This window comes from Megalobrama amblycephala, linkage group LG14, assembly GCF_018812025.1.
Source record: "Megalobrama amblycephala isolate DHTTF-2021 linkage group LG14, ASM1881202v1, whole genome shotgun sequence".
Classification (NCBI taxonomy): Eukaryota; Metazoa; Chordata; class Actinopteri; order Cypriniformes; family Xenocyprididae; genus Megalobrama; species Megalobrama amblycephala.
Window position 1 is genome coordinate 36,957,402 of NC_063057.1, and position 12,222 is coordinate 36,969,623.

General features: G+C 39.2%; 1 protein-coding gene across 3 annotated transcripts; it reads right to left on the reverse strand.

Moving 5' to 3' along the window:
- Positions 1–1,589: 1,589 nt before the first annotated feature.
- On the reverse strand, positions 1,590–11,083 carry LOC125246061 (gastrula zinc finger protein XlCGF57.1-like). 3 transcript variants are annotated; one of them, XM_048156899.1, is made up of 3 exons: positions 10,998–11,083; positions 10,176–10,368; positions 1,590–3,233 (listed from the first exon to the last, which is right to left on the reverse strand). In XM_048156899.1, the coding sequence occupies exons 2-3, from the start codon at positions 10,294–10,296 to the stop codon at positions 1,894–1,896; spliced, it is 1,461 nt and encodes a 486-aa protein (XP_048012856.1). In that variant the 5' UTR covers positions 10,297–10,368; positions 10,998–11,083; the 3' UTR covers positions 1,590–1,893. The 3 variants fall into 3 exon arrangements, with proteins under 3 accessions (XP_048012856.1, XP_048012857.1, XP_048012858.1); XM_048156900.1 differs by lacking the exon at positions 10,998–11,083 and adding an exon at positions 10,662–10,978; XM_048156901.1 differs by lacking the exons at positions 10,176–10,368; positions 10,998–11,083 and adding an exon at positions 3,334–3,362.
- Positions 11,084–12,222: the final 1,139 nt, after the last annotated feature.

Sequence of the window (12,222 nt, forward strand, 5' to 3'; positions counted from 1 at the left end):
TGGAGGGGGTAGAATTGTAGTACCAATTGAAAAACAGAGTAAAGAAAAATCATTGGAGAGTAAACAATTGCGCTTCAGAAGTACACCCAGCATTGGCTGAGGTACCTGCTAAATTTTGGGCCAAACATAAGTATAAAGTGGTCCTGTTTGTCAGAGAGTGTGTTGAGACTACAGACTGGGCTGAAAAGAGTGACAATGTGAGTTACAGTGAGAAGTTAGGAGCTTTTATGACAGTCACAATTCTTTCCACATTGACTTCTCCCTTGTATTCTATCTACACAGGTGCCCATTATTAGGTTGAGGTGGTAGACGATCTTTGAGGTGTGGTTTGAATTTCTGTTTGTGCCCAAACTAATAAAAAAGTTTCTGTTTCTTTAGGGAGTGCTGGAGCAGACACAGGAGATTGTGTGTAATCTGTCATCTGAAAATAACCTTGATTTTTCTAACTCTTTACAGAGCATGTTCAGAGACAGAGAAAGCTGGAGGAAATCTGGTTGCAGAATTAAAGATGGTGTTTAGTTTAGTGTCGATGGTAAATGTTGTTTAGAGAAACATGTCTCCAACCACTATGATCAATTGATGATGAACAACGCATCAAAAAGGGGGATGGTAATTAACGAATGTATGGCTGAAAATATGCCTGAAAATTTTAAATTAGGTTGGAAGAACCCATTTTTGGGAATAGAAGGGGCTAAACAATGAGTGGCATCAACAGAATTGTGTGAACAGGACATGTTGAACTATTGCAAAGAAATGTTTTCTATCCTGTCTAAAGTTTGTGTACAGGTGAAACCAGCTCAAGGAATTCCAAATCACCACTGAGGTTGGACAGTGACACATCGTGGGCTACAAAATGGATCTGTTGTGATAAGATGTTATAGAACCTAAATTTGCATGCTATATGTCTGTAAAATGAAGGATGTTATCATTAGTTCTATGATTGGGTGAGGTATCTGAATTTGTTGTTTGTATGAAGATCAGAAATGAAGAGCATAGATGTGACGTAAGAACTTAAATTTGGTAAGTTCTAAAAGTGGTAATGTTTAACATAGTGTTAACATAGATGTCAGAAATAGAAAGAGCAAGATATGATATGGGGACATGCAAGATGTATGTTAAAAACATGTCTGTGCTAACAATGTGTGGAAAGTTACAGCCACTAAGAGATGTTCCAAATATGGTAAAAGGACAGAGGCTTCGGCCTTGGAGGTTAGAGATATAAAAGTGAGGGGAAGCTTTCGTTCTTGGTCTTACACTCTGCAGCTACTTGTGTTTCTGTATGACCGGTCTGACCTTTCTTGCAAGAAATAAAAGCTTTAAAGACAATTGGACATGTTTGTCTCTTATGCAGTAGAGTCGGAGTTGATTTTTTGCCACAACAGTTGGTGAAATGATGGGATTGTGTGACATTATTTCACAGAGAAGCACTAAGGTAGGGTTTTAGTAAAGCGCTGCGGAGCTTCTGGCCCAACGGTGGAAACCGTGTGATTTTTGGCTCTGTCCTACAGGTCCAGGGCTATTAGCCCCACCCGCTGAAAGCAGCTATTGCCAGATGTCCACATATCTGTATCTTCTGAATCAAAAGCCTGTTACTGTTATATTGTTTGTTTTATTATTTTGCACAGACCTAAACAGTTATATGTAATTTATTTGACACAGATTTATGCTTCTGTTGATGTAGATTCTGTATCTAGTTAATTCTTTATTTGTGTAATCAATACAATGACTCTGGCTACTTAATTTTTTTCTCGTAGTCACTGGACATTCATAGGGATTTTAGCCCTCAAAGTGATTTAGTACCATAACAATAATCAGTACATTATACAGTCTCTCAAACATGAGGTGTTTCCTGTCAGTGAAATCAATTCCACACTGATAATGTACAAAAACAGTTCATTCACATACGTGAATACTCATGTGGCACTTAAGGGCTATTTTATACCCAAAACTTTTCCCACAGTGACCACATGTAAACGGCCTCTCTCCAGTGTGAACTCTCATGTGTCTCTTAAGAATTTCTTTTCGGTTGAAACTTTTCCCACATTGTTGGCAAGTAAAAGGCTTCTCTCCATTGTGAGTTATCCTGTGCCTGTTAAGGATTCCTATTTGGTTGAAAAGTTTTCCACACTGTTGGCAGGTGAAAGGCTTCTCTCCAGTGTGAATTCTTATGTGGACTTCAAAGTGACCTTTCTGATTGAAACTCTTTCCACACTGAGGACATGTGTAGGGTTGCTCACCAGAGTGAATTTTCATGTGGTCTTTAAAGTTTCGTTTTTGATTGAAACTCTTTCCACATTGAGTGCACATGTAGGGTTTCTCTCCAGAGTGAATTCTCATGTGGTCTTTAAAGTTTTTATGTTGATCAAAACTCTTTCCACATTGTTGGCAGGTGTAAGGCTTCTCTTTAGTGTGAATTTTAATGTGTGTGTTAAAGCTTTCTTTTTGAGTGAAACTTATTCCACATTGTTGGCAGGTGAAAAGGCTCTTCTTAGTGTGAATTCTCATGTGGGCTTTAAGGTTTCCTTTTATGTTGAAACTTCTTCCACACTGTTGGCAGGCGAAAGGCTTTTCTCCATCGTGAATTCTCATGTGTCTGTTAAGGCTTAGTTTTTGAGAAAAACTCTTTCCACACTGAGGGCATGTGTAAGGCTTTTCTCCAGTATGAATTATCATGTGCCTTTTAAGGCTTACTTTTTGAGCAAAAGTATTTCCACACTGATGGCATGTGTAAGGCTTCTCTCCAGTGTGAATTCTCATGTGCATTTTAAGGCTTCCGTTTAGAGTGAATCTGTTTCCACACTCTTGGCAGACGAAAGGTTTCTCTCTAGTGTGAACTCTCATGTGGGCTTTAAGGTGTCCTTTACAACTGAAACTTCTTCCACACTGAGGACATCTGTAAGGTCTCTCTCCAGTGTGAATTCTCATGTGCCTGTTAAGGCTTCCTTTTAAAGTGAATTGGTTTCCACACTGTTGGCAGGTGTAAGGCTTCTCTCCAGTGTGAACTCTCATGTGTCTTTCAAGGTGTATCTTTTCAGCAAAGCTCTTTCCACACTGTTGGCAGGTGAAATTCCTTCTAGTTCCTGTCTTTTTAGCCCTTTTTCGTGAGGAAGTCTTTTCAGTCTGCGAGCAACTAAAAGTTTTTTCTCCAGTTGTGAAATCAGGATGATTCTTGTATTGATCATTCTCATCCATTTCATTCATTACTTCATTCTCCTCTTTCAGTGCCATCAGGTCTAAGATAAAAAGAGACAAATGCAAATTAACACCAGTTTAATGGCATAAAGCAACAAACAACAAATATTTAGACACGTAAAGTATCAAAAACCAACATACAACTTGATCCTATACACAGGGGGTTGCACCGGTGGGAAAAAGGGGACAGAATGAATAGGGCCCAGATGCTAATGGGGTGGAAAATTGATGTCCTGTCTATAATGCCCTTCAAAATACCTGAGGAGCCCCCATCTTGTTACCACTAAATGAAGAAAAAAAAAAAAAAACTTCTTCTCAATAAAGAATCCTGCTGAAGATGCATCAGAGTCTCCAGGGCCCATTTGTTCAAAAAGTTTAATCTGGATCAGAATGATCTGGATTTGGAAATCCCATGTTTTGCTATCCAGAATCAGGTAATCCATTTTACTTTTGTGCTGATTTTTCAAAGCAAAATTGGATTGAATCACTCTTTTTCAGATTATCAGTGCTCTAATTGGAATCACATTTCACAGTGTAGAAAAATGTAAAAAACAACAGGTAGAAGAGTCGATGTGGGGTGACTTTGCATGTTTTTATTTGAAGAGACAGAAATGTTTGCTAAAATTCGATTCTGAATGATTTTGACAGTGTGCTGCACGGCTAACTTGGCTAAAACTACACACTGTTGGAGAGACTCAATGAGAATGAAGACGCGTTTATGAATTATATAGACTACATGCGTTTTTGGGTTAAAAATGAAAATAACGACATGGCTCTGGTCTCCATGAATACAGTAAGAAACAATGGTAGCTTTAGCCAGATTTAACAGTACATTAGCATCGTGCTAACTAAACACAATCAGAAAGACAATTTGCAAACATCACGAAATAAATATATATGAAATTGGATCAGTTGGTATCGATCCATCTTTGAGAATCAACTTCTGTGCAAATCCTGTGTTTTACTGACCCTCGTGTCAAGCGCTCTAGTGTTAATGACTTACACATACTGGTATATGAATTTATCTGGACACATTCGATTCATAAATAAAATTACACCACTGTCCTTAGTGGCTCAGATGCCAGGAGTTTATGGAGACTCGTATGTTTGCTATTATAGCTGTTTACAGATCAGTGATAATGTTTACATAGCTGAGACATATCACAAGCTCACGGTTGTTCTTGAAATGCTGCTGTCCTGCAGAGTTTTGCTCTGACACAACTCACCTTCCTACACGTTACATATGTCATGACAACTCTCGGGAGATTGATATGGCAATAGAGGTTGGTATGGAAATGAATATGGCAATGTTAATGCATTTGGTCTTGGATACAGAGACTTGCTACTGTACATTCAAAGACATTGCTGTGAGCATGTAAGACATGCTGCTGCTGCTGGACATGTAATGCCAAGTTTACACTACAGAATTTTAAGCCCGATTTGCAAGTTAACGAGCTCACTGACAGGTCGGTCTGTGATCGGGGGAAAATCAGCGGGTGATCAGTGCCCGTCAATCTTTATGTGTGAACTACTCAACGACGTGAACTACTCAACGACTCAAAGAGGCTCACTGATGTGTCGCCGACACCTTGCAGATGCCAGACAAATATCTAGCATGCTAAATATCTGGAGCTGTCGGCCGACTCGATATCCTGTGGTGTCATGTGTCGCAACGCAACAGCCAATGAAATACTGATGTCTATGGAAGCAGCAATAACAGTCCATTCAAATATAATTTGCCAACATTTATTCATATCAGATACACATTGTGTAAGTAACTATAAAGCTCACTCTACTCTTCTCCCAGTTCACCGGCCACAAGTATTTCGGTACAAATGGATGTGAACAAACAAGGCGGCGCCCATCTCGCGTTACAGATTAAGATCAAGATCATGATGTAGGTTTTTAAATGACAAAACACTCACTTGTAAATATATGAGAATCTAATTTCTTCCCAATGTCCATTTTCAAATAAAGTCGATGGGTGACAGATTTGCCATCAGCTTGTGTAGAGTGTAACCTCCTGTTGCGGATCATTTACACAGTGTCACGTAGTGTGAACACCACAACGACTTCAAGACTCCACAGCAAGTCATGTAATCTCAACAGCACAGTGATCTGCTGATGTTTAAAGTCCTGTAGTGTAAACTTGGCATAACATGTAACACAGAGAAGCAGTCAAGCAACAGGAGGATCAACATACTGTAAATGTTTTTGTGCATTTCTCATTTGATTTTAGTGCTGTTCTCATTGCTAGGAAAGTTTGTTTACTCTGGTCACGTGGCAATTCACGTTTGTTCGTGTTTCGATTTGAATTAGTAAGGCATGGCCAGCTGAACTAAATAACGTTATATCAAGTGGGTATAAAACTGTCTAGCATACCGCAGCAGTGGACGCGGCAGCCCTCGTGTGAAGACCAAAGAGTGTAAAGACCAGCGACTTTACATGCACGATTCCACAGAGCAAGAGCAGGCATCTATTGCTACTCATTCTTGTCTACATCTCGTGGCACTGACTGAGACATGGCTCAAACCAGAGGGCACTGCCACACCGACAGCCCTCTCCTCTAATTTCACTTTGTCCTACACCCCACATCAAACTAGGAGGGGTGGTGGTACTGGTCTGCTTATGCCCAATGAATGGAAGTTTAATCCTCTACCATCTTTCTGTGGCAAGATCTCATTTGAATCGCATGCAATTACCATCACCTACCCTACTAAAATCCATGTTATAGTTGTTTGTCATCGCCCAGGTCAGCTAGGTAACTTCTTGGAGGAGTTAGATATGTTACTCTCATCCTTTCTTGAGGATGGTACTTCTCTGGTAGTATTTAGAGATTTTAACATCCATTTATACAAACCTCAGGCTGCTGACTTCCGCACTCTGCTTGCCTCATTTGATGTCAAGAGAGTGTCTACTACTGCTACCCACAAATCAGGTAACCAATTGGACCTCATACACACGCTGCTGCTCCACTGATAATACACTGGTTACTCCAGTACACACCTCAGACCACTTCCTAATCACTTTTAAAGCGGAACTCTGTAAGATTTGCGAAGCTCCCCCTACAGGTTCCTTCAGTGAATCACACTGTCGTAAATACTCCAAGCGCAGCTCTGGACTACAATGACTACAACGCTCACCAGCGCAGTAGTTTTGCAAATACAGTACAAGAAATCTCGATGGAGGTGGGTAATTTTCAAAATTGTCTTATAAAGTCATAATATATACATTTTTGAATTACCGTAAAGCATTTTGTCACTCTCGCGTGAACGTGAGGCGAGATTGTGTCGGGTCGGCGAAGCTCAACTTGCAAGTGCTGTTTTCTGGCGTAGACGTGCTAGAGGGGGTTAGTGCTCGTCTCAAACACACCACTACAAGTCAATTAACCATCATAAGGACTTAGAAAACCATTTATGAAGGTAAAAAAAAGTTACTTTAGTTCTGCTTTAATCTCAACCTGACTCCTAACTCAACACACACTCCCCTACAAGTCACTTTTCGCCACTTTTCTACACTCACTCTCACCCTCCCGACTATCCACTTTTGTCTCATCCCAATTCCTTCCCTTAATCATTTCTGATCACTGGAAACTAACAATGCTACTGACACCCTTTGCCACAGTTAACCACCAGATCATCCTGTCAACCCTCATGACAAAGGGCATCTCAGGAACCATACTCCAGTGGTTCAAGTCTTACTTCTCAGGTAGGTCCTTCAGGGTATCTTGGAGGGGTGAGGTATCTAAGTTGCATCATCTTGCTACTGGGGTCCCTCAGGGCTCAGTGCTTGGACCACTTCTCTTCTCCATCTACATGTCATCACTAGGATCTGTCATTCAGGAGCATGGTTTCTCCTATCACTGCTATGCTGATGACACACAACTCTAGCTCTCATTCCAACCAGAAGATCCTACAGTTGCTGCTAACATCGCAGCCTGCCTGACAGCCATTTATGCCTGGATGATGGACCAACACCTTCAACTCAACCTAACAAAGACAGAACTACTTCTGGTCGGTGCCAACTAGGGCTGGGCGATAAAACGATAACGATATGTATCGCGATAGACACGTGATCGATATCAATAAAAAATGTGTTCGATATTTTTTTATTCTTCGTCGGAAGAAAACAGAGGTTGCAAAGCAAGTTTGGTTGCATTAACAAAGGCACTCGCTCTCTGGTAACCTAGCAATGTAGGGAGTGACAAGCTAACAGCCAATCATGTAACAGTGTCAATTTTGGTTGCACCATATCGTTGTCTCGTGCTGGTTTGCTGGATTCCTCTTCAGTAACCGGCGACTGATAAGCAGAAAATTAGTGCCGCAGCGAGCGAGGAAATTGTAAATAAAAGAGGAAATGTGTTCATTGTGACTTTAGACTAGGGTGACCACCTGACTATTGATCTGTTGCAGGACAGTAGATGTGATTTTGCAGGACAATGCGGGACACAAGAGACAGATAAATTTACAACTATTACGCTATGTAAATATTGATTTACATTTGTTGGCAAACTTGGCATATGCGCTGATTAATGTTTCTGCCGGTGGGTGCCCACACTATAATGTTGCGCTTATGGCAACATTAAATCCTGGAGAGAAGACAATTCTAGATTCACAGCTGCACATGCAGGAGGACAAAAGTTTGAGCGCGCAGATGTGATATCTGAGCGAGAGCATGCGCGCGTCCAGTTTTGTGCAAGGGAATCCGCCTGTGAGTGGAGAGATTGCTCACACATTTGATGCGCGCTCAACATTTTTCAATATAATAATGCCATAGAACCCGCATTAAATGAAATATTAACGTGAGAAGAAAGTCGTGTCTGAATTTCGCAATTTTGTATTGGTTAAAACAAATGGAGAATATCTCGTTTTTCTGTAGGTGCTCAACCATTTCCATGTGTGGCGCTTGATCGCCGCCGTTCGTTTGAAATATTTAACATCAGGATGGATGATTACATGCTTTAAATCATCGATTTGGGCAGCTTTGAGCAGCTCTTGAGGTTCTTATCCAGTATGGAAGATGAAATCCTTGCTGGTGTAACGTTAGTTGTGTTTACCGACTTTGATGAGGCCTGCTCTTTGCGCTGTCCATTCAGTTGTCATCAGCGGGAAAACCTCTCTCTATGATTGCGCTAGTTGGTGATTTTAACAGCTAGAATATGACGGCTGCACAAATAGATTTTTAAATGCTCACAGTTTTTATTATATTTCTTACTGTGGTATTGTAATTTCAGGGATGAAAAAAAATTACTAGGTTATCGCATGAGATTGTCACGCGCATCACCTGCTTTCAGATGGAGCGGCATTTAATAGACAGAACCGTAGATCACTGAAAAGCCACGCAATATCGCGTTCATATCGCAGATGAATCGCCTTCGATAATGAACGCGATATTGCGTAGCTTGTCAGTGATCTACGGTTCTGTCTATTAAATGCCGCTCCATCTGAAAGCAGGTTATGGTGATTTAGCGGTAATCAGGGAACTGGCTTTACTGACGAAATGCGCGTGACAATCTCATGCGATGTATCGTGCAGCCCTAAAAATTACAGACATAAATGAAATGCAGGACATTACGTCTTGAGGGACAAAGCTCCTAATTTCGGGACTGTCCCGCAAAATGCGGGACGGGTGGTCACCCTACTTTAGACTTATGTTTACATTTTAATTATTTGAGTTTTCCATGGTTGTTGACATTTCTGTCTTAATAACGGAGGGGATTATGATCAGAGGAAGGTTAAGTTTAAAATAAAAATGTTTAAATGTAGCCCAATATATTTTTCTCCTGGTCCTTATTTTAAATGGGTCATAAAAAATATCAATAATTATCGATATCGACCGATATGAAACACTGATATCGTGATACAGTTTTCAGCCATATCGCCCAGCCCTAGTGCCAACCCATCATAACCTTTACATTCAAATTTGTTCATCAACCATTACTCCTTTCAGGACAGCCAGGAACCTTGGAGTGGTGATGCATGATTGTTTAAGCTTCACAGATCACATCGTTACAACGGCCCAGTTCTGCAGATTTGCCTTATACAACATTAGGAAGATTAGACCCTTCCTATCAGAGCATTCCACACAAATTCTTGTCCAAGCTCTTGTAATGCTCTCTTGGCAGGCCTTCCAGCATGCACTGTCAAGCCTCTGCTACTGATCCAGCATGCTGCAGCAAGATTGGTCTTTAACGAGCCAAAGAGAGTGCATGTCACACCTCTCTTTATCAGTTTGCATTGGCTGCCAATAGCCACTCGCATCAAATTCAAGGCTCTAATGTTTGCCTACAGAACAACCACTGGCTCTGCACCATTATGCCTAAACTCACTACTTCAGACTTGTGCGCCCTCCAGAAGCTTGCATTCTGCAAGTGAACAACACCTTGTGGTGCCATCAACACTTTACCCAGTAATATTAGCACACACTTTTTTTTTTCTATTTCTATTCTCTCTCTCCATCTTTTAAAAAAAAAAAAAAGTTTTAAAAAAAAGTGGTATAAACGAAACTTATTTGGGCTATTTTTTTAAAAGGGGTGGAGCTGTTCGATATATCCCGCCCTGTCTTCCTGTTAATACATCAACACATTGAATAATGCTGCACGTTCCAAGACATTTCAGTGGGCCTTTAACAATAGAAATGCATGCTATGTGAGATATGATGTTGCAAGCTGATAGAGATAAGAACCCAGCAACCACCTGAGCAAGTATCATCAAAAAGTCATCATTTGATAATGATTATATAACCCTTATATTCTTATTTGATAAATGAAAAGGATTAGATCGATAATGGATGACAGGAGAAAAAAATGGATGCCTGGAAAAAAATATGATCAGAAAATCAATGTGCCTAATAATTCTGCATGCACTGTATATACAGTATATATATTATATATATAGAGAGCGATAGATAGATAGGGGGGCCTCTAGAAATCTAGGGGCCTGTGAAGACCTTAATCCACCTCTGGCATTGAGAATGAAACCAACCTGTTTGTTCCTCAGTATCTTCTTGTTTCACTCTGAATGTTTCTCCAATCTTTATGTCTTCAATTTCCTCTTTAATAAACTCCATCTTCGTGTCTTCACTCTCCTCTTTAATAAACGCCATATTTTTAATAGTGTGTCACATGGATCTCAGTTGCTTCATCAAGAGTTTTTCTGTGTGTTTGGTCCCTCTGTCCTGTTTAAGATGAGAATCATTAACAGAGAGAAAAATAAATCTCTGGGTGCGTCTCAGTCAGCTCTAGTTCAGCGCACTGGTGAGAGAGTCAGTCAGAGTGAGAGTTAATGGACTTAAATGACCTGATTAGCTAAAAAAAACTCTGAAAATTAATAAAAGAACACGAACTAAATAGACACTTTATGTTAAGCCATTTATGATCTACATTTTGGTATATAATGAATAATAATTACATTTAAATGATTACATTTTCATGAAAATATTAGCAGTTAGTTTGTAAAAGTTGTCATTACACATGTTAGTGTTTGTTGTTCTCGTTCATTTCTGTTTGAGCAGCACGAGCGCTAAGATTCACTGAATCATTTGCAAAGTATTTGATTCAGTTGACTCGGAGTTTAGAAAAGCTCAGTTTCTCCATCACTATTAGCCAGTGACCGAATTCGTGTTTATGATAAACTGATTCACGATAAAGGGAGCGAAATGAGACGCGCCTTTTCTGTTACCTATGAGTGGACTCACACATAATATACAATTACAATGTTATATTCAATAGTAAATAAGTGTAACTAACTAATACATAACTAAGATTTAACGGTTTCTAACGATTTAAGCAAATTCTTTAAACAAACCTTTCTTCAGCCGAATCAAAACAGTTGCAGGAGCGCGGCGCAGCATTATGACGTCATGTCGCCACACCAAAATAAAAGTCCTGTCCACACTCTGCTGTCTACAATTACAAAGGTGTAACGTTATAGAAATACTATTTTTTTTATACCAGATAATCCCTGTATTAAAAATTAAAATAGTGACAGACGTGATAAAAAAAAAAATGTTAAAAAGAGTATGAGTTCATAAAGCAAGTCATTTTGTTTTTACCTAAATTAAAAAATGTGGACATATAATAAAGTTAATTTGAGTCTAAAAATTGAGAAAAATAGGTATGTGTAAAAAGTTGTCTTTCTAGAATCAGTACGAGTAAAAGAAGCAATACAATTTTTCAAGTATAAATGTAATTCATTCAAAACCAAAAATTGCTGAAAGGTTCAGTCAAGTTAAAATTGAAATATTTCACAGATTTTTGATGAAATCAAACGTAAGTAAAGTATGTAGTGATTCAAATTGTTCACTTTCAATTCAAATCGTTCAATTCACACCTGCTCCACAGAACGCTCTGCATTTTTGCAGATTGTTTTTCTAAATTGTTTTTATTATATGTATTAAAATCTGCCAGTTCAATAAATGTCCTGTTTATAAATGATACACAAATAAAGAATTATTTCTTCACATTGTATTTAAAAAATACTTTCAGAAAACGCATTAAGATTCATTCTAAAGTGGCAAGACAAATGATTGTGAAATTGTGTTTGAATCATCTTGACTGAGGTCATTTGGTGTAAGCAAATGTGTTCATGTTTTAGTATTCATTTTGCTTACTTTCATGACTCTTTTTAATGTAGACTTGAATGGTTGATCTAAACTGAATGGTTGTAATTCCTGAATGATTTAGTAAACAGGTCTTTTGTGTAGTGATGAGCAAGAGGGCCCCCTGGTGGTTAGGGGGCCCTACACGACATATATGGAGGATCAGCTCTGTATCTTGACGACAAAAAGAGCAAGATGAGCAGAAGAGGAAAGGACTAATGGCAGAGATAAAATCAAGAGAAGAAACTAGAGGAGAAAATGAGGGTCCTTCTGAAGTCTGCTGACGACAATAATGCAGAAAAAGCTGAGTCTATAAGTAAAGTTAAACAAATAAATAAATAATAATGTAACCTATTAGTGAATCCCCTTTGATGTAGCCTATTACTGTTCATCATTTGATGAAATCCGAGAGCTCTCTGACTCGTCCATAGA